Here is a 27,363-nt window from a genome sequence, read left to right as displayed (position 1 = left end):
TTTTCAACGATGAACATTTCAGGGAAAAAAGAAAGAATCACAAACTAATCGAATAAAAATAAAATGTTCAATTTTTCAAAATATCTCAAATATATGAGACATAAAATATAATGATAGATCAAAATGTGATCTATCTTTTATTTATAATCATATTGTTTTATTAAGATACGGATGTTTCCACTATTTATCTTCTTTTTATCAATAACAAGTATTTTTTCCTCAATAGATTATCTTGCAAATTACCTTACGTACAGATTGAATTGATATATGTATACATAATCATTTCAAGTATAAAAAACTAAGACTAATTGTAAGATAATAATAAGAAATCATTCGAAAAGTAATTTTCCGTCATTAAGCCAACAATGTTAAGATGACACAATTCATAATAACCGATGATTCTCAGAAAAACACAAAGTACTTCAAAGTATTTCAAATAATATTTAAATATAATATTTAAATATTATAATTATATGCTAAAACATATTTACTTTAAATTAGCAATGAATTTATTATTAACATTAAAATCGTAGCTTCAAAGACATTCTTTATATAAATAAAAAGACTAATGTCACAATGCATCTTGACTTTCCTACTATACTTTTATGTAATGATAAAGTTTCATGTTATACAATGATTTATAATTCTAAATAAAAAAATTTAAGACATATTGATTATTTATTACAATTCTTTCTGCTGCCAAAAAGATAAAACAGGATTCCAATAAAAATCCCAGCGCCTATGAAGTATATTGATCTAATAAATGAGACTATAAAATGTTATATAAATAAACATTAAGTTTTTACTAAGAATAATGTATAAAGCTTATGCAATAATTAATGTTAAAAAATTCACTAAAATTTGCAATCGGTTTATATTGAGAGAACATATGATTTTGACTGGACGAGATTGAATTATGTAACATGGTACATAATCTGTTTCGTATTACATAATTAAATTTAAATGCATAAATTTATTGAAAGACGTACAATGCATACATTTACAAAAGATTTATAATTGCAGTTTGGATAACGCAATTTTTAACATGCGAATGTTATAATTATTGTTTGGCTTCTTTAATGCTTGGTTGTTTTTATTTTTTTAAATATTTGTCAGATCATACAGTATATGAACTTTTATATAATTTTTATGAAATTTTCTCTCTCTTGAACAAATTAAAAATTAAGATAAATGATCTTTTATTATATAGTTATTTTATTTAATTAATATATTATCAAATTATAGTAGAAGTTTCTTTATCGAATCGCTATATTTATCGAGAATTTCAAAATCGACTCTGACCTTGGCCTTGAATAAAAATGGAATTCTCACGTATAATTTTATATACATATATATAGTAGTATAATTATTGCTGGACACGTATATACGTGCTGCGTTTTAATCTGCATTTTAATTTCCGCATAAGAATATATTGACGAGAAACGTAATACTGAATAAACTACAAAATACAAAATATTACATCATATGTATATAAATATCTCTTAATTATTGAAAAAAACACAAATTGATTGAAAACACAAATCTTGAATCTCATCAGACTGAGATCACTTCTATATTTAATCGTAATCATAATACAATGCCAGAAGGAAACAAAAGGCAAGATCTAAAAGAACCGATGCACAGGCTCTTTTTACTGCATCTTCCATATTTTTTCTTTTTCACAATAGCTCCTTTTATCTTTCCTCCTTCTCTCTTTCCAGCTTTCTAAAATATATACCTATTCAATCTTACATAAAAAGTACAAAAGAGATGTGTTGCAATTATGCAAAAGAATGAAGACCTGAGACTAGAGGTAGCAGCGCTCGTGATAGCAGCGCTCGCGTCAGATGATCATACGTCAAAGCCGTATGTAATCGCTTGGCCGACGCGACGAGCAGAGTCACCGATCGTGACTTCGAAGGGCGTTTTCGGAGCGTCCTCTAAAGACGCGCGCGAGAGAGAGAATGCGTCAAAATCGCGATCTATCGTGACGACGAAAAAAAAAACCACTCCGACGACGACGTCATCGTCGTGAGGTCGCGGCCGCGGTAGAAGATACTCGGACTGACACATTCGGAGGCCCGATTAGACCGTAAACTAGGCTCGCTTTGACTCGTTTTCGCGGGAGATCGAGATTCAATCATCTCGCCGTCCGTCGTTCAGCGAAAGATGTAGGCGAAGCGTGTCTCGTCTCCGCATCCTCTTCTCGTCCTCTTTTTGATCACAGCTTCTCTCGCACCATCGACCGACGCAACTTACGCAACATAACCTTCTCAGCTGTAAAAACAGTCAACGACAGATTTCCACTGCGTAGACGTGTATTTCTGTCGGCCCGCAAAGTGCGTTTGTGTAATTTAATTATAGGAATACAGCGCTATGGCACGTCAGAGCTTTGTCGGGTTGAAATTGTAGGATATTATTGTCGTGCATCGAGTTCCCGAGGAAATCATATGTTACGATTATACGTTTGTTATTTTGTAGAATCCGCAGTTTTTCCATCACATTCTCCCTTGTTCGACCTTTTATTTCTTTTCTAGACATCGTTTGTGATGTTTGTGCCATTATCAATCATACCCAATCTAAAAAGAATATGTATTCTATACTTGATAATTCTTATATTCTATAAAAGATATGAAATCTATAGATTTTATACTTTTGCTGGAATGCTAATTGTTACACAGTTTATGACATAATTTTCTACTATCTTTCTTGATCATACATCTCTTTGTTATGCATATCATGTCATGCACATATACATACACAATGTTGATTATAATATTGCAAAGAAAAAGACAAATTTTTGGTTCTTACAGATTTTCAGTGCTTGTGCTTGAGGGGCATGAAGAACTACTCATACTGTAGTAACTGTATTGAAAAATTATCTGGTGCTAGTTAACTTGATTTTCATTATGGAAAATCAAGGCTACCATCATCAAACCCTTTCAACCCATCAGTCTTTCTGGAAGAAGAACACACGCGCTGTGCCAGGAAGGTATATATTGTCTAAGATTTTATTTTCTGTGTATTCGAAGAATTGCTTACAATGTACTTATTAAGTCATTGATTAATTTATTTGAAGGCCAAGTCTGAAGCAGGACATTAGACACAATAAATTTAATTCCACGGCAATTGGATCTAGCAATCTGACTAATATTGCTAATAGTAGTGGTAGTACAGGTGGAAGTGGAGGCTCCACTTCTTTTCAAGATTTTCAGGAGAGCGTAGATGATGCATGGGATTCGGGGGATGATGAATTTTGCACAGTTTCGGATGTGAAGATTTCGAAGAAAGTCAGCCAATCAGCAGCTCTTAGTGTTATCAACAATCATAGATCTAGCAATAAGTGTTCGCAATTGCTACAGGCAAATGCCAAAGTAGTTCAACAAGAAATTATTCCAGAAGAAAAAAAGGCGGAGGCTCTTCAAAGATTAGCAGTACAGCCATTACATTTACGCAATGTAAATCTGAATTTCCAAGTGAATAATAGCCAACATCCCAGTGAAAATGTAGATGTGAAGTATGGTGTATCACCTCAGCACAAACCAACACAATTTCCTGGTAGACCCCAACCATTAAGACAAACAAATGCTCCCAATAAATTTTTTATACCTTCAAAGGAGCAAGGTGTGAATCTATTTGTCGCATATTCAGCAGCAATCCTTAAGACACGGGATTTAAGAATCGTTTATGAATCTGTTTAGATGGTGAAAGTAAAGTGGACAAGTTTCAATTACTTTTGGAAGCGTCCGTTCTGAATTTGGACGAATTAAGACACTTGTCATGGTCGGGTGTGCCTGCGAAATTACGTTCTGTCACTTGGAGGTTGTTGTCTGTAAGTAGCGAAGGTAAACAATTTGTACATTATCGAGCACGACGACTGCTACGGCGAAGCAATAAGCGACCATGGTCGTAATATTGTAGGAATACTTGCCAGCTAATCTAGAACGTAGACAACACGCATTGGAGCGCAAACGACTAGACTATTGGAATTTGGTCAAGCAATATTATGATGTCGAACGAGATGAAGGCTTTCAAGATACATATCGTCAAATTCACATCGATATCCCTAGAATGTCACCACTCATCTCGCTATTTCAGCAAACGACAGTGCAACTGATATTCGAAAGAATATTGTACATTTGGGCGATCAGGCATCCCGCATCTGGTTATGTTCAGGTGTTTATTATTAAACCATCTACTGTATTATACTATAAAAAATTAAAATTGATTTGATATATCGATCATTATTATAGGGTATGAATGATCTTGTGACGCCCTTCTTCTTAGTCTTCTTGCAAGAAGCGGTACCAGTGCAAGCTTGGCAGGATCTAGAAAATTATGACGTAGCGTCGCTGTCGAAGGATCAGCGCGACATCATCGAAGCAGATAGCTTCTGGTGTCTGTCAAAATTCTTGGATGGTATACAGGACAACTATATTTTTGCTCAATTGGGAATTCAGCACAAAGTAAATCAATTGAAGGAACTGATACAAAGAATCGATGGTGAATATCTCGATAAAAACAAATTATATACATACTAAATGTTTGCATTTTTTTCTTCTAATGCAACTGTCATTCCACTCAGCACCATTGCATCAACATTTACATCAGCACGGGGTGGATTATCTACAATTCTCCTTTCGATGGATGAACAATTTACTGACCAGAGAAATCCCGCTTCACTGTACCATTCGATTGTGGGATACTTATCTGGCAGAGTCTGATAGATTCGCATCGTTTCAGCTCTATGTATGCGCGGCCTTTCTTCTACTTTGGAGACGACATTTACTTCTGCAACCTGATTTTCAAGTAATTTATCTCTCAATTCACTTCACTACTGTAATTTTAAATTTAAAACTCGATCTTTGCTTAATTGACTTAATTTTAATATGCAGGGGCTAATGTTAATGCTACAAAACCTGCCCACGCAAAACTGGACGGATTCAGAGATCGGTATGCTGGTAGCCGAAGCATACAAATTAAAATACGCATTCGCCGACGCGCCAAATCACCTGCAAGCTTATGATACTACGGCTAGGTGACCATGTTCAGTTAACGAATTTGGGTTAATGTTATTATGAATATAGTGGCCAAACTGTGAGGGGCTGGTAGTATTGTGTTAACGCGCCGGCTCTCTTCTTCCGTCTGTATCGTCGCTATGTATAATGTGACGTTCAATCTATCACGGCCATATTGAAAGTTTCCGAAATACGCGAAACGTTTTTATGTTTTGTTTCCGCGTTGATCATTAAGTTTATTCGATTTACTTTGTACGTTATAAGGTTTATTTCTTTGTTACATTGGGAGAATTTCGCGAAGAGACAGATATTCGAATATATTCGCCATGTTCCACTTTGGAATAAGATATAAATGCGATTTAAGATGCGTGCACGTGTGCGCATAAAGAGTGTAACGCGAATCAATTGCCATTTCCCGGTTTGCATTACATTTTTATATATATATAAGTCTCAGACACATTATATACAGATAATATATATATAGACAAGAAAGTTTTATATATCGACCTTGTGTTTTGTGCTTTTACATAATGATCATACCACACTTCCTCTCCCTCATAGCCTTATAATTATATTTCAACAATAGTCATGAGTTTGTTTTTAAATGATAATTATTAATACTTGAATGATCGTGATATAACTTTATTAATGTAATTATATGATTTTAATATATATTTTATATTACTTCCAATATAAGACAAATTTTGAATTGGAAGTAGGAAAGGGAAGTAGGTATTTATCTTATATTACAAAGAATATTGTAAATAAATATGATTAATACCGGCGAGTCATCTAACATCTAATCATCATTTAACTATGTTTTATACTTTCAATCGTCCTCTATATCGATTTGGCCATAATCAATACTATCTAATGGCGGCATCATCAAAAGTGATTCGTTGAGATTAAAAGTTTCCTGTAACATAATATAAGGAAAATAATAATTTCATTAGATGTACAATATCTGAGAAAAATATTGTAAAAATGTTTAGAATGCTTTTTTATAAATTTTTCAGATATTTTTTTAAATATTTTTCGTTATTTAAGACTTCTTGACTTTTGAGAATTTTTGTGAAATTTGCGTACGTACACTCACGTAATCCACATGCATAGGCATCGGGTATACACAGGGCATGCATTCCATTTGTGTAACACCGTTATTATCAGCGGTGCATTCGCACAGTTGACATTTGTTTGGCTCAGCTGTAAAAGCGACTCTCTTTGCGAAAACGCTCGCAAATTTTTTAATTAAAGCCAACTTTTCACGACGCAGTTTATCGCCGCTGAATATCGTGCCGTTCGTCTCCAAGGCCAGTGGTGTGCAGTAACCTAGCACGTTCTTGGAAAGTTTGACCTGTCTCCGTAGATCTATGTCGCCGGTTAGTATTCGAGAGTCTTTCTTAGTGTACGACTTGGTCGCGTCCAAGCCATAGAAGATCTTGCCAATCTTCTCCTTCTCAAATTGGAAATCGCCATCCATGAGTATGTGAAGAGTAATATCATGTTCCAACAATACTTGGTGTAATACAGAGTACTCCAACTGAAGAAAAAAAAGGTGAATTAGATTATAGAATTCCAATTTAAAAATTATCAAATTTCACGAAATACATTTTAAAAATAAAATTTACCGTTTGATTCTCCGGTTCGCAATGCGAGCATGGCATTAATATGAAGGTTTTTGACACACCAGCCCTGAAAACGAGCCCCGAAGCAAATCCAATCGCAGCGAAAATGTCTTGACTGCCGCTGCCTACTGGTACATAGCTTAAATAATCGACGAAGCGTGCCACGTTCTTCGTGAAAATCTGTCCGTCGAGAATGATGCTTCTGGGTTCATCGTGCACTTTGTCACCGCCGAATGTTACCAAGGACCATCGATTTCCCGTAAGACCTCGGTCATTCAGCTCCTTGTCGAGCTGTGTAATTAACAATTCCATGCTGCTATTCAACTTCGTATCGCGATTGCAGCTCTTTGCCTCGACAATAAACACCACATCGGCCGATCGGGGCACTTTGTCTTCCTCCAGTCGTTTGAAACGGCCTTCGGCTACTTGGCTACCGTCCACCATGGTGCACGTGGTGCACTTATCGGGTATTCTCAGGTAAGTGTCGCGGAACATACATATCTGCATGTATGATATCGCCACTGTACATGCCTCGGCTTCGGTGAAACTGTTCAGGCACATATTAGCGTATACAAGTGGATCGATCACGCCGAAACAGATGCCAAACTCCGAGCTCTTATTCATGAACAGCTCATCACAGAACTTTAATATTACGTTATCGTGATGTTGGATCTTGTTGGCGTGATTCATCGTATCAGCACAATTTTCGTCGATAGACCAGCTGTGAGCGAAACTACCGGTATCCTTTAAAAATAGCTTGTTCGATCCCAGGATGTCATCGAACTGTTCATTGCTCATTGTGCCAAAAAGACCAGCAGTTTTCCCATAATACCAGCCAGACAGTTCCAAAGTGCACAAATTAAACTTGAGATTACACTCTAGCCGGAATTGGTTGTGCTTACGTTCTACCGTTACCACGTTCTCCTCTTGGTAAACATACGTCGTGCCGTGATCCAATTCTATCGGCAGCTGCAGATTCGTCGTAGTACCGGATGATTGGGAGATCAGCTTCATTGTCTGAAAAATACATCGTATTTTATATTAAAACATCAATTAAGTTTATTCTGCATCATTAAAAATATTAGTTTATCTTATAATGAAAATGCGATAAAAAATATGATTTTCTTTGATAAATTTTTTATCTTTCGAAGCACAGATATGTTTTATGTAAAATAATATATAATATAATATGTGCTGCGTACATGCACAATTATTAAATATTAAATATATAATTATTATAAATATTTCTTCTTAGGTGAAATTGATTGAAATTTTAATTTAATTCTTGTTATGAAATAATAAATTTTATACTAACATCGTTGAAGAGATCCAGTTCGATAGCGTTGTTTCCAATCAACACTATGATCTGATGAGTGATTCCTTCGGCTTGTATATTATATTTCACCAAAATCGCGAAAGTATTGTGCACAAAATCCTTTGCTAATAAATAGGTACAATTTCCGGCAAAATCAAAATAATGTCCATCAAAAGTAATATAATGATGAGAGCCGATAATCATGGCTTGCGCTGAAAGAATGAAATATTATTTAAATATTATGAAATATTATTATACTTACTAAAAATAAAATTAGTTTTCCGATTTATTTATTAAAATTTTAGTCAATCTAATCAAGACCTAATCAAGACAAATATGTATTTAACTAAATTTAAAATAATCATGGAAATAAGAGAATCTTTTATATCAATTACTTTCGGATTTTCTAGTAACTATTGTTTTTTTTTGCTTTCCTACGAGAGCAAACAAATGAAAGACAGAAAATATGTTAGATATTTATCTTTCATTTGTATTTTCACTTTACACGATCACATAATGGCACAAATATAAAGCAAGATAAGCATATAAGAGAAAAAGCTAAAAACAATCAGGAAATAATTAATATTATTAATTTCTATTATAATTTAATTTTGTTAATTAAACCTTTGAATGGCGGTAACCAGTTTGACAGCTCCGAGTATGGTTTATACTGATAATAAAGACTCCAAAAAGTAGTGTTCGAGGTAACGAAGTATTTTTTGATGTCCGTAATTGCTCTGATTTCTGGTATCTCCTGGAATTCAGGCGTCTGATTGAAGGCGTGCCAAGACATGGGTAATTTCTGCTCCAAGCACATAAGACCCTGATTAGGATCGAAGATGAACATGGTCTTAGCTTCCCTGTAGCGATTTTCTGCTTGTAACGCTGTCTGGCTGATGTCCATAATCTTGGAGTGCACCAGCCGGATAAAACTTTCTATCTTAGCTTTGACTTCGAAGTACTCACAGAAGTAGCCGATTCTATCGTACATCTGCTCGAATTTCTCCAAAGCGTAGTTGACCGACGGTAGTTTTCGAAGCTCCTTTACTTCTGACATGATTTCATCTATGACATCTTTAAGTTCTTCACCGAATGGTACAAAGACAAAGTAGCGTTCTTTTATGAACTGTATCATTAGACTCGAATATTTGTACACGTTGATCACTATATCATTCGCTTTGATGTCGCGATAGATCTTGTCGATATCTTGCGTAAAGTTGGTAAAACGATCGAAATACGGCGATGTAATGATTTCTTTTTTACGATCGTACAAGAAGTCGAGCATTTCCTTGCTCGCTTTCCAGACGACTGTCTCAAGATAATGAATGAGACGGATAAATAAAGGTTCCATTAACTTCAAGATGCGATACCATTGTTCCGAGATGGACGAAAAAATTGTGTTCCAAAGATTTTCAACGTACTTAATGAAAGATACATGCAGATCTTTGATGAACATGTCGTATTTCTCAATCAGTTTCTCTATTATATTCGCCACTTGTGATACCGAGTCACCTCTTAACACAACAATGATAATCTCGGATATTTTGTGATAAGCATTTTTGATGGTTTCGATTAGCCAGAGCAATGAATTTCGCAAGACTTCGCCAGAATCGCCCATTATTCCCCAGATCTCGTTGATAATATTAGGAAGAGACTGAATATGACTTCGCAAGGACAATTCATCGATGACATATAACCCGAGACCAACGACATCTTTGATGTAAAAGTGATTGGCATTATAGGACTTGTTCAAATATACCTTGAGATCTTCGAAGTCATGCTCGAGATTCTTTAGATCACTAAACAAATATAATATAAAGATATAATAATATATAATTACAGAAATTAAATTTTGTTTTAATTTGTTTTTATTTTATTGTTTCATTTTTATTATTTATCTAAATTTCTTGTAATAAATATCTACTTTAATAGATTATAGTTATTTAATATTTACTTTTTTAAATACTTACTACCAATCGTCAAGAAAACCTGAAATATCTTGCTGAGCGTCTTCCCACACATCTGTAATGGAATTTAATACTTCACTTTTTATATATTGTTTCCAATAATCGATATCATTGTTTATGTTTTCACACATTTCATTAAAAGTCGTTTTTATAGCAATCTGCAAGTAATCATAATCCCATATTATATTGCATTAAATAAATATATTAAATAATTATATTGCATTAAATTAATATAGTATATTTAACTTACAATAATATCACTCTTGAGTTCGGGCCGCCATCGCAAAGTTGAAGTAACAAGTCTTGAATGATTTAATTTCAAGTAGAATGAAACGTCCGAAATTGTTAAATCATCATCATAGGTTCTCCAAATGTTAAATATGGCATTTCGAGCATCCGGAATATTGCCATGCATTCTTAAACTCACTTGTGCATCTATAGAACATTGTAGAATGTTAAAAAAAACGAGTAAAGAATTCAAAAAGAATTGTTTCAATTTTAGTTTTAAAATATGTATTTGAAAAGAAAATAAAAACAACGAAAAATTTATTTAAAATATTTGTAAAAAATTTCAAAAGTTTTCTATAAAATAAAATAAAATAGATACATTTTTATTTCTAAAAATTTTAAATAAGACTGTTTATAATATCTTATTTTTTATTTAAAATCTTGTTTAATTTAATTTAATATATACTTTCTTATTTCGATATATATAAATTATTAATTCTTTTAAAAATTCCTAACTTTTCATAAACTCACCGGGCGTGTAATTAACCATCGACCAGATAAGATTCTCACTAGGATCCAAAAAGAAAATGCCGGTAGCATTGAGTTCTGGTGTGTTGATAGCGCTACCATTCATGACGTAACGAGAAGATGAAGGATAATAACCGATCGCGAAATACTTAATCGCATCATTATTTACTCGTCGGAAAAATATCTCTTTCGATTTTCGATCGATTCGACCGATCAATTCTCCAGTTTCACTCGATATATAGCCGCGCATGTATCGAGCGTGATTTACCGTTTCGAGCAACATATATCCTTGTCTGCGAACGAATCCTTCGATATCGAGGTCTAATCTAATATTAACATGCTTGCCGGTTATTTTATAGAGATACTTCCTGCTTGATGCATCACTTTCGTCTCTCAACAGGGCGGACAATGTTAACAACTTGTTCTCGTTGGTAGAATAATCCACGACGAAGACGGCGTTTAATAAATCCCTATGGTCTCTTTTCATTAGTATGCCCTTTAACGTGACATTCTTTTCGAAAGTCGGATGTCGGAAACTCAATACGACTTGCTGTTGATTCTCTACGGATGTGATATTGTCATTCGTCCAATTAAAGGCGGCACCAACGATCCTCGACTTCTCATCGTCATGTTCCCATTGTAAGTTTGCTTCGCAGCTTACCTCGTCGCTGGTAATCTTATACGAGCCATCTATAGTGAAATTTCGTAAGGGATAAGATAAACTAAGGATGAGGAATTGATTATCCATATCTTCGGTGGTTTTATTCAGGATGTTTATATGATAAGACACCCAGGCATCCTCGGCTAAACTTAACCACGTATTCTGATCGAACTCGCCGGGCAATACCTGATAATCTGTCTTTAACTGGATCGTCTTGTTCAAATGTATCGCTTTCAAATGGATGTCCTGGCCGGTATGAGTAGTTCGAATCCTGGACTCACCGGTGATGTTAAAGATCGAGCTGTTGTCTAATCGATAAATATTTACTTGTTTGAATTCGATGGTGGGATAGTTAGTTCCCTCGTTTCCACCACTATATTCATATTGGTTCACGTAGACGATACCTATGGGTCTATAAACGTTCTGCACAGTAATTTGAATACGATCTTTATCGAAACCAGCCCGCGATTCACTCTTTGAATTATATTGACCATATAGCACCTGCAGATCGTTATACGTCAAGACTGAATGGCCTGTGGTGACCTGTGGACGTTTCTTATAACCGTAAGTTAGATGACCGATATGACGAGCAGTCAGAGGAATTTCTACGTGCAAAATACCCTCTAGATTCGAATCTAATCGCTCGCTATAATAAGTGTAATCGGAGTTGAGCAAAGCCGTATTATTAGGCCAAAAGCACTCGATGAATCTCTTATTCTGCTTCCTGTAAGAGAAACAATAATTAGAGAAAATTAAAAAAAATAATAAAATAATTAATTATTAAGTTATTTAATTTACTTATTAATTATTTGTAGAAAAAAGTTTTGATTTTTAAACAACATTATATTGTGATTCAATGAATTATTATACATATATTTCTTTTTCTATAATATAATAGATTTACTTACAAAGTGGTAAGTACAATAAAATCGCATCCGATGAAAAATAAATTCTGCGTAGATATCGAAGCATTAATGGTTCCATTAACGTTGATTAAACTTTCATAAAATATTCTTGCAGTTCCAATCTGCTGTCGTGAAGGATAAAAGAGATCAGCATTAATTAAAGTTCGTTCATCGGAATTAGCGTCGTAACTAAAGAGGAATACAAGCGTTTCTTCTTGTAGAAATTTTGGTGTATACAGAGAATACTTGAGTTCAATTTCCTTTTTATCGAAAGTGATATTAAAGAGATTGTTCACAGATTGCGTTGGTAGTAAACCCCATGTCAATCGCAAGTGCCCATTAATATCACGCGTAGCCATATGAATCTAAAATTTTACATCATTATTACTTGAGAAAAATAAAATATTTTTGTTTTAATTTAATTATGCATATAAATATACAAGGAAGAGATAACAAAAAAGAAAATATAATTTAAATGGGAAAATTATTTTATTTTAAAATTTTCCAAAAATATTTTTGTACTAATACGTTTCTTTTTAAAAATTTGTAGTTTTTCTTAAAAGAGAATTAAATATATATATATATATATATATATATATATATATATTTTAGAGAGTTTTATATTTCTCTTTCTCTCTCTCTCTCTCTCTCTCTCTCTCTCTCTCTCTCAGTCCATATAAATACTTTTAATAAAGTAAAAGCTATTTAAATATATATTATTTAGATTAATTTTACTATTATTTATTAATATTAAAAGAATACAAACCGATCCATCCGAAGCATAATTACTCTTCGCTTGAATAGCATTGTAGCCCAGTACATAAGAAATATCCTGCATTTCCTTGTTAGTATGGTAACTGATCAAGAATCGATGGTCATCATTATCCGGAGGTGGCAATTTCACAACGAACACCGCGTCCATGTTTTGCATATTGCGAAAACTTATGGTTGCATTCGTTTCGAACTCCCACATTTTTCGATCAATGTCTAAATCCAAACTTATATCGATATTTCTATACAACCGATCAAGATTCTTGAAGAACATATGAGTCGACAGCTCCTTCTTGCCTAGACTTGCGGTGTCATATCCTGCGATCAATTTCAATAACATGTCTTCCATGTAGATTAGTTTCCATTGAATAGCTGCATGGCATTTATCGTCATTCAATCGATGATTTAGCTGAACGTCACCGCTCGTGTTGCTCAACATCATATTGCCGTTTACCGTCATAATTCTGCTATCATTCCAAGGTGTCTCGGCTTGAATGTATAGAGTGGCGTTGCCATTTACTTGCACGTTCATGAAAGTATTCAACTGATAAGTATCTATTTTATTAACTTTTTTGATATCCGTGTGAACTCTCACATCCCAATTTAGACTGTTGAGGATATTTGCGTCGACGGTACCATTAAACGACCCACCGTCGACATCTAACAAAAGACCGTATGTCTTCCTCTTCAATCTCAAAATGATTCGATTGGTGTTTGCGCTTTTCGGCTCAGCTCTCACATCTATCGAAGCCAAAGTGTCGTTCTGTACGAAGATGACAGAGCTGACATCATAAGATTTTACTTGCAGCTGGTCCTTTAATTCTCCTCTAACATCGTACAATGATTCATTAATCTGTCTTAAATCTCCATGGAACTGGAAATGAGGTTTTTGCGACAGCGGCGTATGTAGATCGGCATCGATCTTACCATTATTTAGATTTCCAGCTAGCTGATATTCTTGATTGCCGAGATGCATTACGCGTATGTTCAATTTAGCGGTATTATTTACACGAATCGCATTGCTATATAGAATGTCAGTTTCCAGTGATTCTAAAACCTTTATCCAACTTTCTAGTTTCGCAGAAGCTTTCATAAGATGTTCGTCTACTTGCCAGGCAGACTCGAAGGATGTCTGAAAAAAATTATGATTTGAATTTTAATTTAATTTTATTTAGATAATAATAATATTTAATTTTTATGTGAAACTTACACCTAACATTAATCGCGAATAACAAATTAATTATTAACTTATGACCTAATTACAAATATTAATACTTACATATTTTGATACAGGCTCTTCGATTCTTGCATTGAATTTAAGTTGCTTTTTATTTCCGGTAAAATTCTTTATCGCGGCGATTGTAGTTTTCGGTATTTTCATAAGGGGTGAATCGATTGCACCAGAAATCATCATATCAAACAAAGCTTTCTCTATCTATATAAAAATTAAAATTTATAATACATACAAATATAAAACTAACTAAATATATATATATAAAATAAATAAATATATATATATATATATATATATATATATATATATATATATATATAATTTAATATAAAATTTTGTTTTATATTTTCATATTTGCAAATATTTTTACTCGTAAATATTTTAAGAATCGTGCAAAAAATTTACCTTTATATTTCCAAATAAATCCAAGATTAATTGATTCCCACGAATTGTAACTGTACTTTTATATAGATTCCCTTCGATTTCGAGAATTGCGTTACTACGAAAGTCCTTAAGAAATTCTAAAGGTGTTTTTATATTTAATCTCACGAAATGCGCCTTCTTATCATTCATGTCGCCTTGATATGTATAATTGCCATGAAATCCGGTCTATATAATAATAAAATTTTATTATTGTATGTATTTGGTACATTTTCTTTACTTATATGTATACATTGACTTGTTCATTTAATTATATAAAAGTATAAAAAAATGTTTTTTTTTTAATTTTACATCAAAATATTACCTCGATCCATGTAGTATTTTTTCTAACGTTCACACTCATTTCCATAAGATAAGTCGGTTTTTCAAGATCAATTAAAAATGTATAAAATGATGTGATCTCTCTGATACTGCTAAACATTAAATCAATATGTAGATCATTCTTTATATGAAAAACATCTTCCATGGAAAAGCTATCGTCAATGATAATTTTGCCGGGTGGCAATTGTATTGTGCTTAGAATCTTATAAGTATCACCTTCAGTATCGATATCTAGCTCTCCCGATATATCTGGGATTATTACAAGCCATATCTATAAATGAATGAAATATATGTATAAATGAATAAACGAATATAATATTAGTAATACTAAATTAATAATTCTATTCTCTTATTAGGAGAATAAATATGCCTCAATTTTAAATTAATTTAAATTAATTTTTTATTATATATATATACAGGGTGTCCCGAAACTACCACTTGATATTTTAAAGGCAGATTCTCTGGCCAATTTAAAAACGATTTTTCCTCAGCGAAAATGTCGAGAGAGATCATTATTTTTTGCATATTCCCAATTTTTGTCATCATGTTTCTTTCTAACTAAGCCTTAAATTAAAATTCTATTAAAGTAAACTCTACCTAAAATTAACTAAAGAATGTGACTTTATTAATATTTTATTCCCATAAGCCTTAGTTTGCGAAAAACCCTTTATTTTCAATCGTTTATAACTCGAAAACTATTAGTGCCGCGACATTTTCGCTGAGGAAAAATCGTTTTTAAATTGGCCAGAGAATCTGCCTTTTTTTTTGGACGGAAGATACCTGGGACATCCTGTATATATATATATATATATATATATATATATATATATATATATATATATATATTTATATCATAGCTATAATTTTTAATATCCGAGAAAAGAGAAAAAGAGAAAAATGTTCAATTAATATTATGTATAAATTAGATTTCAAATTTAACATAAAAATTTGAATTTTATCTTATCTGAATTAAAATTACCTGCAGTTCTCCTCGCCAATAGAGGCCATCCTCATCTTCTTCCTCTTCTTCTTCTTCTTCTTCTTCCAATTCATCGATATCAGAATCATCTGTCGGGGATATAATTCCCGGCTTCAGTGGAATCTTAACAGGCGGAGGTTTTGGTCCGCCCTTAGCTTTGACACCAAGTTTATTGTTTGCCAGTCTTAATGAGAATTCTGTGTCTACGTCTAGCATACCTTCGAGTTCCGTATATACCACAATCAATTTGGTGATCACCCCGCATTCGTGCAGACCTTCTAATGGCGTGAGTACTATGTAACTATAATCAAAATTGGTGATATTGTGATAGTGCCAAGTACCGAGAAAGCCTGCCGTAATGTTGTTGTAACCAATCCTGAAATCGGCTTCGCGCCTATTTAGTTTGGCCACTATGAGTGCCTTTTGTAGCACTTCAATGGGCGTCGCTAGCATGAATTTGACATTGAAGTCGTAAGCAACGGTGAAGATTTGACACAGGGCCTCGACGCCCAGCGGACCATTCGGCGTGATAATTTCTGCTACTGCATGCCGATTGCTTTCCGACAGACCGAATCTACCACGAACAAAGGCGAGCTTTTCCAACGGCGTGGTGACATTGAACTCCACTTTAGATTCCTTCCAGCGTACGAGATCGCCGATCAAGCAGCCAGTGTATTTGCGTTTATCTAGCTCGAGATTAGCTGCGCCGAAGAACATCCAATTAGTCATAAGACGCAGCTGACACTTGAGTTCGTTCTTCCGGTAGTTTGCCAAAGGCGAGTATAAGTGTAGATTGCCGGTAAGATTAAACACATTGTCCGACTCCTTATCTAAGTGCCAAATGCTACGCGCGTCAATCGTTTTGTCAGGATTATACTTGATCAGCACATGTGTATCAGCCGTTTCCGAGCGTAATATCTTATGAGTGATGTTCACAGTTACCCACGAATTGGACTGTAGAGTGCTGTTCAATGCATAATTTGCTAGCCATTCTTTTAAGTCGTCATACTCGCTTGTGCTAGCATAGAATTCCGTTATCACGTGCTGAGAATCCTTCCAGTAAGCACTGATACTAGCTAGAACGCTATCTGACAATTGTAGATATCTGCGAACAATAATAGAATTAAAATAATAAAACAGTTAAAAAGTTATTTTTCTATAATTAAAATTTTGGAAATTAAATAGTTCGCCAAAAAGAAGTAAGAATAAAATTCGAGTTTACATTTTGTAAAACAAGATAAAAATAACAGTATTTTATATATTTTTTTATCGCATAAATAAAACAATTCAAAATCGAATGCATGCCTCATGTTTAAAGAAATCTTTTTCCATTGTTCAAAAGGCATTAACAATTGTGATTCCAATTTGACAAATGTTACTTCTGGTTGCACATCATAGTCCGCGCCGATTGACATCTTGATTGCGTTTTCTGGACTCCAATTCACAGTAACGTCTATCAAATAATTATGCGGATTACGTATAATCAAGTCACAAGAACCAGTTATTAGGCGACCTGGATAAGTTAAAGTTATTATTGCATTTCGCTTGATCCCCGATGAAACTGCATCCATTAGGAACACTTTATTTAATTGTAATATTGTGGCGAGTTTCAAAGCGGGATCTCTGTTGGCGTCCCATTTGATTTCCGCTGCCAATTCTTGTCGGTTTTCTTCGTTGATGCCACTTAAGGTCAAATGTATGTCCCGCCATTTGTCTAAATGCAGTTCTAAACGAATTTCTCGCGTGATATCGATATTCGTCATCGCTGAATACACATTACCGCGATATCTAGCTTCTATATACGACATTATACTGGTGGTCGACAACATTGTATGATTCAATACAAAGGCATACTTATCATAGTCTAATTGTTCGGCATATAGACTGACTCTGAGGTCACTGTGATTCTGATACAAGTGGCAGTTAAGCAGAATTGGAGCGACGAAACTCGGCGATTTGAAGATCATTTTCAAGTGATGATTGATGATAACAGCTGACGATCGATCGGAATAAGTTCCGCGCGCGGTAATGTTGTGGCCACTGAACCATGTACCGGAGAAATCCAACTCGTATTCATGTCTCGATCGCTCGTTGATACGTGCATCGATCAACATTGAATTGAAATTCGGAATTGTCAGGTTCGCGTGGCTCTCTATGGAGAATAACAGATTGCGCGGCATAATAATGTTGATGATCAGACTAATCTCCTTGCCTGTAAATGGAAAAGATTTATTGAATATTTTTATAATCAAATAAAACTTTAATATATATTATATATTATATGTATTTATATATATTTAATAATAAAGTTTGCATCTTACCCGGTGCATATCCTATGAGCAAATTGGTCTTAGATTCGGTGCCAAGGGCGTAATGATTGATGCCCATCTTGAGATCCAAATTCTGAATAGGTTTGGTGATGGCTATCAACGCGCTCACTTTCGTGCCCTGATTTTGAAAATACATTTTCGAATAAGAGATAATAAGCTGCGCCGTGAGTTTATGCCGGTCATCCTTGAGATGCGGATTCGAATTGACCTCGGCGTGCAGCTCTAAGTGCCCGAAAGCTTGTTGATACCAGGCGCTTATTACGGTATTGAGTTGCGGGTAAGCGGTGGATTGTAGTTTCAGTTCGGCAGTCTTGTACGTGAGTGTCTTTGATGAGCGGTTAGATAGCGAGACTTCCAAATGAAGAGTCTCCCTCTTCGGCATATGTTGCAACTGATAATCTAGCTGAAAATCGCCGGCTAAACTGATGTTTCGTTGAACGATGTAGCCGATTAGTTTACTCCAGACTCGCTTTGTTTGAAAAGTCAAGTCTATATCAAATTGAGAAACGTTGTTTTTTTGCGCGTTTCTTATCGCACCTGATATGATTAAAAAAATCTTTTTAGTATTACTTGTATATATTATCATAATATAATTATATAATGTAACATATATATTTATGATAAAATTAATTATAATATCAACTTTATATACATTGAAAAGAAAAATTTATTAATTTATTCATAATATATCAAATTGAAACTAACATTTGAAAAGATGACAAATTTTTATCTTACCTGAAATGGCAGCGACGCGTTCATTATTGATAGTTAGATAGACTTTAGGATGATAAGTGTAACCATTAGTGAACTTTTTCCTCGTATAACCCACGCTAGCATCCAAGTGCTTGGTACCATTGATATCAAAACCGATATCTATGAAAGTCTCATCTTCAGAACGTTTATATGTGCCTAGAATTTTAAAGACATTATTTTAATACTTTCATTAATTACATAATTCGAAGAAAAAAATATATTGAAAAAATACTAACCTTTAGCAATCAAAGAATTACCAGCCGAATGAATTAAAGCGGTAACGTTATTATTTATTATATCAAAATCTACAATAGCGCTTATTTTTCTATTCACCTGCGAGCCAGGTGTATCGAACATTACCTTAAACGTGTTATGTTTCTAAAATAATATTAATACAAATTATAAGAAATATCTTTTGCTTTAATATTTAAAAAAACGAGATGCATTATAATCTTCATTATCTCATTATTAATATCATTTAATTATTGAAAAATTATAAAAAATTATAAATTTATAAAAAAATTCGTACAAATTACACAAAATTTCCTAATATGTTATAACTGCCCAGTGAGAAATGACAAGTCGGATAGACGTTTGTTAGACGTCTAAGATGTCTAATAAACGTCTATTGGACATCTATTAAACGTCTTAGACGTCTATTCAACTTATCATTTCTCACTGGGTGAATGAGAAATTATATATAACTTTTACCTTACCTGAGTCTTATTCCAGCTATACTCCAATACATAATTCTTAGCAGTTGGATCAGCTTTAATCAACGAGATCTTGAAGAGTGTGAGCCCATTTAAGATAAAATAAGGTGCTTTAGTGTCTTTGGTCACATTTGTGAATTGATAATCGGTGCACATTTTCAAACCTATCAGTCTGTTTAAGGCGGCCCAACTACAGGTAGTGTTGTGGACGATATTTTTAGGTATAACTACAGGATATCGCGAATTCTTTTGATCTTCATTGACTACTAAGATGCCCAATGACTTTTCTTCAATTTCGGCACCTTTAATTTTGATAAAAGCAACGTCGGAAAACAACGAGAGCACATCTACTTTGCGATTTGGTAAACCTAGGCTCACGCGAACTAAACGGGTATCATTTAAGTTCAAATGAAGTTGCATAATTCCGGAAGAGTAAATGTTTGTTCGTAATTTGAGCCCGGCAGATTTGTAGAAAGCATCAACAGTCATTGTGCCTACCATATCGATACTTACGCTGCAAGAACATAATAGAATAAAATAGAACAAAAAATATTGTAGAAAATAGCAATATAGAACAAAACATATAAACAAATTAACAAATAAATTATTCTCTTGAAAGAGACATGCACAGAGATATTATTTATTAAATAAAATCCAATCAAATATAGAAGTTATACAAAGAGAATTTTAATTATTAAAGAATATTATAAATATTACTGATTAAAAATGACTGACTAAAAGAAAAATAGAAAATATATATTATTAATATAAAATGTGATTTTTTCTCGCATAATAAATATAATACATTCAGAAATTGTTATTCATATTTTTTATAATTGCATTTATATTTATTATTTATTATAAAATAATTTTTGAGATTTATAGTATATCAAAAATGTACTATACACACATATACAAAGACATGTATACATCCTACCCCTCAACACATATAAAGAATAAACAAACCTGGAAGTGATATTGGCTGTGAGTTGGAATTCTCTATCAGATAATCGAGCATCATTGAGTATCTTTGAGATTTTGAAATTGCAAGCCGCGGAACCAGCAACATCCAAACGAATCGGCAGACCGGATCCTGTTGGTACGACGTAAGAAGAATCTAAGAACATTCCGGTCTTTTCATAAAGGATTTCTTGCATGGCTAAAAATTCTTTCATTTTTTGCCAAGGATTGAAATTCGCTAGTGCGGACATCACTTGCTTGTCGCCGTCCAATATCGTAAACTTCAACTCATTTCCGAATATCTTTTGTAACAAACAAATAATATTATTATAATTAGCATGTACGATATATAAAAACATGTATAAAAATTATGCCTTATACAATTTGTACAGTTTATAAAAATACACGATATATTATTTTATTGATGAATTTATTTTATTATTGTTTTATATATATATATATATATATATATATAAATTTATTATTGTTATGTATAATATATATTTTAGCAAATTCAATTTAATCTTAAAATATATTGAGCTAAATATATATTTTTATATTATTTACTTTCATATGTATATATATACCTTATAAGCAAGAGTAATTTTCGGATGATCGAAATTATTATCAATAACATTAGGTAGCCGTTTCACATCATTCCAATAATTTTCTTTTTCCGGTGCCGATCTAAAATATCTGAGAAAATTCCGAAGATGATTCGAAATTTTTTCGTTGCTGTAAATACCATTTGGACCGAAGAGATTTTCTGCATAATATTCCAGGCCCTCCATTCGTGCAGTAATTTCAAATAAATTTATGGATTGGCCGAGGAGGTCAGTACTAACGTTGAAATTAAACGATCGTGGTAGATATGATTTTGGCGAGAAAATTAAATTTGTTTGATAATTTGCGCCGATGTTAAACTCCTCGGAAAAGAAAGAGTTTTCATAGTTACGCGAAAACTTTCTAATATCGCTGTTGAATTTATTATCAAGGTCTCGATCTGTTAACAAACTTTGAATTTCGATTCTGGTAGGTGAGGCAGAGTTGTAGAGATTCATTAAATGACTCCATACAAAAGAACCGACTGAAAATAATTTTAAACAAATTATAAAAAACATTTTTTCTAAAAATTAGAAACAAAAATGACGTAAATTAATATCTTTATTTAAATTAATCTAAACCAATTAAAATTATTCAAAAACAAATCAAAAATAAAAATCCAGAATCGTGTTAATATTTTCTTGTTATATTATAATAGAAATTTACGATAAGTGCTTATAAATTCTTTAATATTTTGATATACAAACCTTGATTGACTTCTTCCATTTTAAGAGTATGCTTAATGGTTTTAATAACATTGTAATCAGGACAATGCATTACTTGTAAGTAAGAGGCGATACGAATTTCTGTATCTAATGTCGTATTACGATAATAATCAAGGAAAAATTGATCTCTTGTTTCTTCACAGGACGGCAACCTACGATGAGCATCAATGGCGGCAACGCGAATTTCCATGGGTAAAAATCCGCCAGTATCATCTATACATTTCTTCAGGTTTCTTTGCAAACTCTTTGTTTCAAGCCCCATGTTACCGATTGCCTTCAAAGCTTCCAATGTCTGCAATTATATTCAATTATTAATTATTATATTAAATCCATTTAATAATTAATTATTTATTAAAAATTGTATTATATTTATATTTAAAAATCTGTTATCGTCTCATAACATAATTATTCTTATTATGATTTGAATAAAACGAAAATTATTTTTATAAAAATTTATGTGTGTGTGTGTGACCGTGCACGCTTTATTCTTGTTGAAAGTATAAAACGTGCTTTATTCGCATTTCATGACTAGAATTTGCTACAAATGACAAGAAATAAATATTTTACCTCTTTCGTCACGAGAGGAGAGTGAAGACGAGGCTCGCAACCTCGTGAGATTTTCTGCTGAAGATGCGATAAGAACGTATCCACTTCTTCCAAATCGATACAATTATCATTGTTTCTGCAATATGTGTGAATAATAGTAGAGTAGCTAAGAATAAACTGGACATCAGGAATTTGATGCTGAAAGTCCAATAGCTGTGAAAGAGCTTTGATGATCTCGTGATCCGGTCGCGGAAACAAAGCAAAAGTAATGATCCAATCATTAATAGTTGCTTGATTAACATATCTCTTCATTATTAAATCCTTCATCACATTCACCGCGGCATTGCTGTTTAGATATGGCAGTGCAGCAACGACGTGCTTCCTGTTGAATAACAGAAGATATCAAGCAAAATAAATTTATCATAATTCTTATTGGCTTTTTTAATTATTTGTAAACTTAAATGCTTTTTAGTTGAAAAACATTATATTTTTAGTAATTACGTACTTTCCAATTTTGCAAATGTTATTAGCTCTCGAGAACAGTTGCGACAACAGAGGATAATCTAGAAAACGAGCCGAATGAATGAACTTGGTAAACATTTCAGAGAATCTCTGCTGCAACTCATCGGTATTCGCTGTAAGTCTGCACATGCTTTTCAGTAAGTCTCTGGAGGTTCTTAACTCGCCGTGCATGGTCTTCAACGTCTTCGCATGGTCATATAGTAACGTGGTTCTCTTCGTGAGAGATACACCTTGAATAAAATTATCTTCATCTTTTTCTTCATCATTGTCTTCATTCTCTTCGAATTCCTCGAAGAAATTCGTCTCCTTTGTTTCTTGAATCAGTTGAAGAACCATCCGGGAGTCGGTTCTGGCACCAGCTTTATCGCCATTGGAGAGTGGTTGTAACAATCGCATCTCGTCACAGACTACTCTTTCGTAGACGTTATGGTCAATCGTAATCTCGCAATCGCTTCGTGATTTGAATAATCCATATTGGCCATGTAGCTTTCGCGGACTTCTGTAAGGATTTGACTGCACTACGGAGAAGTACTTGGGACCGTTTTCACAATCGGCCAGATTTTTGCTTTTCTTTACAATCAAACTGGTTCGCTTGGCCTCGTACAGATGATACTCAGTATCGCAGGCACCGTGAACGTCCACTTCGTTAACATTGTGGTCTATGTCAAAGCGTCGCATGCTGTTTTGCAGCATCGATAGTATGCCCCTTTTTAAGTTCAACGTCCATACTGGCTCGCGCCGATCTGGACACAACTCGTGTATTATCCCATCGTCGAATGTAAATTTTAGTGTAAAACGCTCAAGACTGGTCTTAAATTCATAGCCGGCATGATCGGGGAACTCGGCGTTATACGTGCTACGATCATGGCTAATGCTGGCGTTTAGGATTTTAAGGGTGCCCTCGCAGGGGCTGCTAAAATGCACGGATAAAGTAGCATCGATATGCAAGGCTGAATCATTTCCGAGATAATGAGGTAATGTCTGACGATAACCCAGATTTGTGCTTACGTCCACAGAGTATGTATACACATAATGAATATCCTCTTGATATTTGAATTTTCTTTCCAATGGGACTGAAAAGAAATAGATACATGATATATTATCATACATGCAATATTAATATTATATAATTTACATAATTATATATATTTTTCTTCTACGTTTTAATGTATAAAAAATATCACCTAAGAAAACCTACATAATATTTTACTTTAGAATACATATCTAGACAACTTTCTCTCTATTTAATAGATTTTTTAATACTTAAGATATAAAATAGAATACATGGGACAAAGAAAAAGAAATTTTATTTTTTTTAACTAGTTTAGTTAATATTTGTGACAACGTTGTCAGTAAATTTATCGTTTAAAGATATTTTTTATGATCGTATCTAGTATAATTTGTTTCTTGAGATAATTTTCATTTCCTCGTAATCTGTTATCTATACAAATACGCATTTGTTTAGAAAAATAAAGATCAGAGTTCTTCACCTCGATAGACGCACATACATAACTGTGACGCCACAATTATTTCACATTTAAGCAATGTAAAAAAAACAGAAATAAAAATATGAGAAAGAAAGTAAAAGTATTATAAATTGATTAATTTAATATATTAAAATTATCAAGTTACTACTTAATTAGAATTTGCTTATATGTATGCAACAAACAATATAAGGAAACATTCTACAAATTTATTTATATATATAAAAATTATTTATGTATACAAATTGATTATCTTTCGGATTGCAAAATAATTTTTCTTTAAAATTAATCACATTTAAGAAAAGAAAGAGATTTCAATGTTAAAAAGATGCAATGCTAGAAATTCTTGCTAGAAAAATATGAGACTAAATTATATCAGCAGAAATAGAATCTTCGTTTCTTCTTTCAATAATATGCTAACGTGGTATGGAATAAGCGATAAATTTCTGAAAATTATAAAATCAAAGTCGGAAATATAAAAATAGAAACTGTATTATGTGCTAGTATAATATGTGTGTGTGTGTATGTATGTACACATATATATAGAATATATAAAAATATTACCCTTGCATTTAATTCGACCACATGGCACAGAATCCGTACTAATCTCTGGAAACAAAAATTTAAAAAATATTATGTAACATACAATATTAGCATATTCACTATATTAATAATTTCTAATGTTTTATATTGTTATATATTAATTATTTCGATTTTATTTGAAAAATAATATTGCTAATTGTATTAAAAATGGACAATTTAAATTTAAAAACTTTTTGTAGTTGTGCAAAAAAAAATTTTAATAAATAAATTTGTATATATAATTAAATTTTTTTATAAGGATTAAATTATACATTTAAATGAATATATTATTAACTCTGTTACATATTTGCTATATCAATTTTTAAATTACAATATAATTTCACATTTAAATTGCTTTCACAAGTATTAGTTTAAAAGACATGTACATTTAAACAAACATTCTACATAAGGTTTTATATAATGCAGTTGATATTATTAAGAATATATAATACAAAAAAATATATAATATAGACATTTTTGTGTTATTTTGTTATACTTTAAGACATCCGTGTCACTGGATAACGACTAACAAACAAATTAATGAGATACCGGACGTTGTAATAAATACACCGGAAATTGCCGATAATTACCTCCTCGCACGGCAGTTAATACCGCACATGTGAACGCAAAAAGCAGTATTGCCCTCATGATTTCCGGTACCAATTCTCAAATCTTATATCGTTTCCGGAATCTTCGAGAGGTCCTTCAAGATCGGCACCTTCTTACCCAAGTCCTCATCCCTCGATGTTGGATATCAGTCTTTCGGAATGCGTTGCTATCTAACTGATCGATTAATATTAATCGATGAACACTGCCAGAAAGAGAAATTTTGCGATAAATGATTTTTGCACACTGGTATACTTTTATTCTCCTTCTCTCTTTCTGTCTCTTTTCAGTTTTTCTTCGCCACTTTCACATTACGTCAGGTTTTCACTTGGATCTATGGGAATTTGAAATTTTGCGAAGATATCGACAAAAGTCTGTCGTTATTCACGGCAGCTGAGCTCTTTCTCCCATGCAACAAAAATATCCGCGATAACCACCCGAGAGATAAACCAGGGTGCGGATTGGCGACTTGATTGAAGATGAAAACGGAGGTAGAGAGAATGTATGTGGCATCCACACCACGTGCGGCTAAATAAGTGTTTCCGTTGCTGGCTAGTCGGCGAATGGCCGAATGACGAGGGAGAGGATCAGATGTTAAAGGTCTCCCAATGCTTTTTGTGTTTACAGAGGTCAGAGGTCTTCTCCGGCTTTGATAAGATAGCGGCTCACAACGAGATCCTGGAGAGACTCGTCTTTGTACGAATGAGATATTAAGAACGCAGCATAAGGAATACACATGGACTCCATATGGTGTCCACATGGAATCGGTTTCAAATTATTTCGCTGGCTAAGCTAAAAGAAAGAGGAAATATTTGTCTCTATTTAGAAAGGAACGAAGAGATATTTGATACAGTTTAAATTACTATATAATCGTCCGCTTTCGTTATTTGTAGAATTTGGACAGAACGAAGAAAAAATTATTTTCTAATGACGAGAGAAGAAAATTGCGAGAAATTATAATAAACGCAGCTAAATAGACGGATTTATTAATAATATCGCAAACTCATATAATCGAAATAAATATAAAATTATAAAAATATACGAGAAAAAAACAGAGAGAAAGGAATATAAAATAAAAATATATTCAAAAATTTAATTCGATATACAAATATATTTTGTTCTCTCTCTCTATTCTCTCGCGGAATAGCCTAAATTTATAATTTTATATCATATGAAATTCATACATAACATGTTTATTATAATTAATGTTTATTGCATATAATAACGCGGTTTTCTATACTCGATTGCGGATATAAATAAATGAGAGAAAAGACAGTTAAATATTAAAAGATTCGACAAATTTTTGTCAGATTATTAGCATTGATGAAACAGACGTCTATCACGACTATAAATGACAATGAAATATAATTTTTAGCGAATTATACAATCTTACCTTTTAACAGGGAGGGAGGGGCAAATGATAAAAAATAAATTTAAATAAGGACAAACACAAACACACCACCTCAAATCCGCTCCCGTATCCGTATACGGCCGGAAGCCGATTGTTCAATGAAAATGATTAGTTATGAATATGTATGTTGCCAAC

At 33.1% G+C, this 27,363-nt stretch overlaps 3 protein-coding genes across 6 annotated transcripts in view; 1 reads left to right on the top strand and 2 right to left on the bottom strand.

Moving 5' to 3' along the window:
- LOC145962870 (tetratricopeptide repeat protein 39B) overlaps nucleotides 1–2,251 on the bottom strand; it is a 9,931-nt gene extending 7,680 nt beyond the window's left edge. The window contains exon 1 of the mRNA XM_083084320.1: nucleotides 1,802–2,251. The gene's annotated coding sequence lies outside the window, so the exon portion shown is untranslated. The remainder of the gene's footprint in view (nucleotides 1–1,801) is intronic.
- Nucleotides 1,853–5,524, top strand: Tbc1d22 (TBC1 domain family member 22). Of its 4 annotated transcripts, none has more exons than XM_083084353.1 (8): nucleotides 1,853–2,171; nucleotides 2,814–2,992; nucleotides 3,080–3,624; nucleotides 3,702–3,832; nucleotides 3,922–4,176; nucleotides 4,254–4,503; nucleotides 4,586–4,809; nucleotides 4,896–5,524. In XM_083084353.1, the coding sequence occupies exons 2-8, from the start codon at nucleotides 2,910–2,912 to the stop codon at nucleotides 5,040–5,042; spliced, it is 1,635 nt and encodes a 544-aa protein (XP_082940479.1). In that variant the 5' UTR covers nucleotides 1,853–2,171; nucleotides 2,814–2,909; the 3' UTR covers nucleotides 5,043–5,524. The 4 variants fall into 4 exon arrangements, with proteins under 4 accessions (XP_082940479.1, XP_082940473.1, XP_082940467.1 ...); XM_083084347.1 differs by having other exon boundaries at nucleotides 1,853–2,408; XM_083084341.1 differs by having other exon boundaries at nucleotides 1,853–2,465.
- Nucleotides 5,430–27,363, bottom strand: Apoltp (Apolipoprotein lipid transfer particle). The gene is made up of 27 exons (XM_083084264.1): nucleotides 27,211–27,363; nucleotides 25,802–26,609; nucleotides 25,194–25,238; nucleotides 23,129–24,218; nucleotides 22,645–23,005; nucleotides 22,060–22,369; nucleotides 21,337–21,836; nucleotides 20,756–21,051; nucleotides 19,793–20,303; nucleotides 19,313–19,454; nucleotides 19,059–19,232; nucleotides 18,315–18,860; nucleotides 17,299–18,205; nucleotides 15,994–17,098; nucleotides 14,998–15,285; nucleotides 14,658–14,861; nucleotides 14,298–14,453; nucleotides 13,014–14,150; nucleotides 12,251–12,612; nucleotides 10,685–12,066; nucleotides 10,176–10,360; nucleotides 9,929–10,083; nucleotides 8,583–9,757; nucleotides 7,959–8,170; nucleotides 6,647–7,660; nucleotides 6,109–6,558; nucleotides 5,430–5,934 (listed from the first exon to the last, which is right to left on the bottom strand). The coding sequence occupies exons 2-27, from the start codon at nucleotides 25,857–25,859 to the stop codon at nucleotides 5,848–5,850; spliced, it is 12,852 nt and encodes a 4,283-aa protein (XP_082940390.1). The 5' UTR covers nucleotides 25,860–26,609; nucleotides 27,211–27,363; the 3' UTR covers nucleotides 5,430–5,847.

This window comes from Camponotus vicinus, unplaced genomic scaffold, assembly GCF_025532165.1.
Source record: "Camponotus vicinus isolate PSW18456_S1 unplaced genomic scaffold, iyCamVici1.0 SCAF_1, whole genome shotgun sequence".
Classification (NCBI taxonomy): Eukaryota; Metazoa; Arthropoda; class Insecta; order Hymenoptera; family Formicidae; genus Camponotus; species Camponotus vicinus.
The sequence above is the reverse complement of the archived record's forward strand: the minus strand, read 5'-3'. Positions and strand labels throughout refer to the sequence as shown.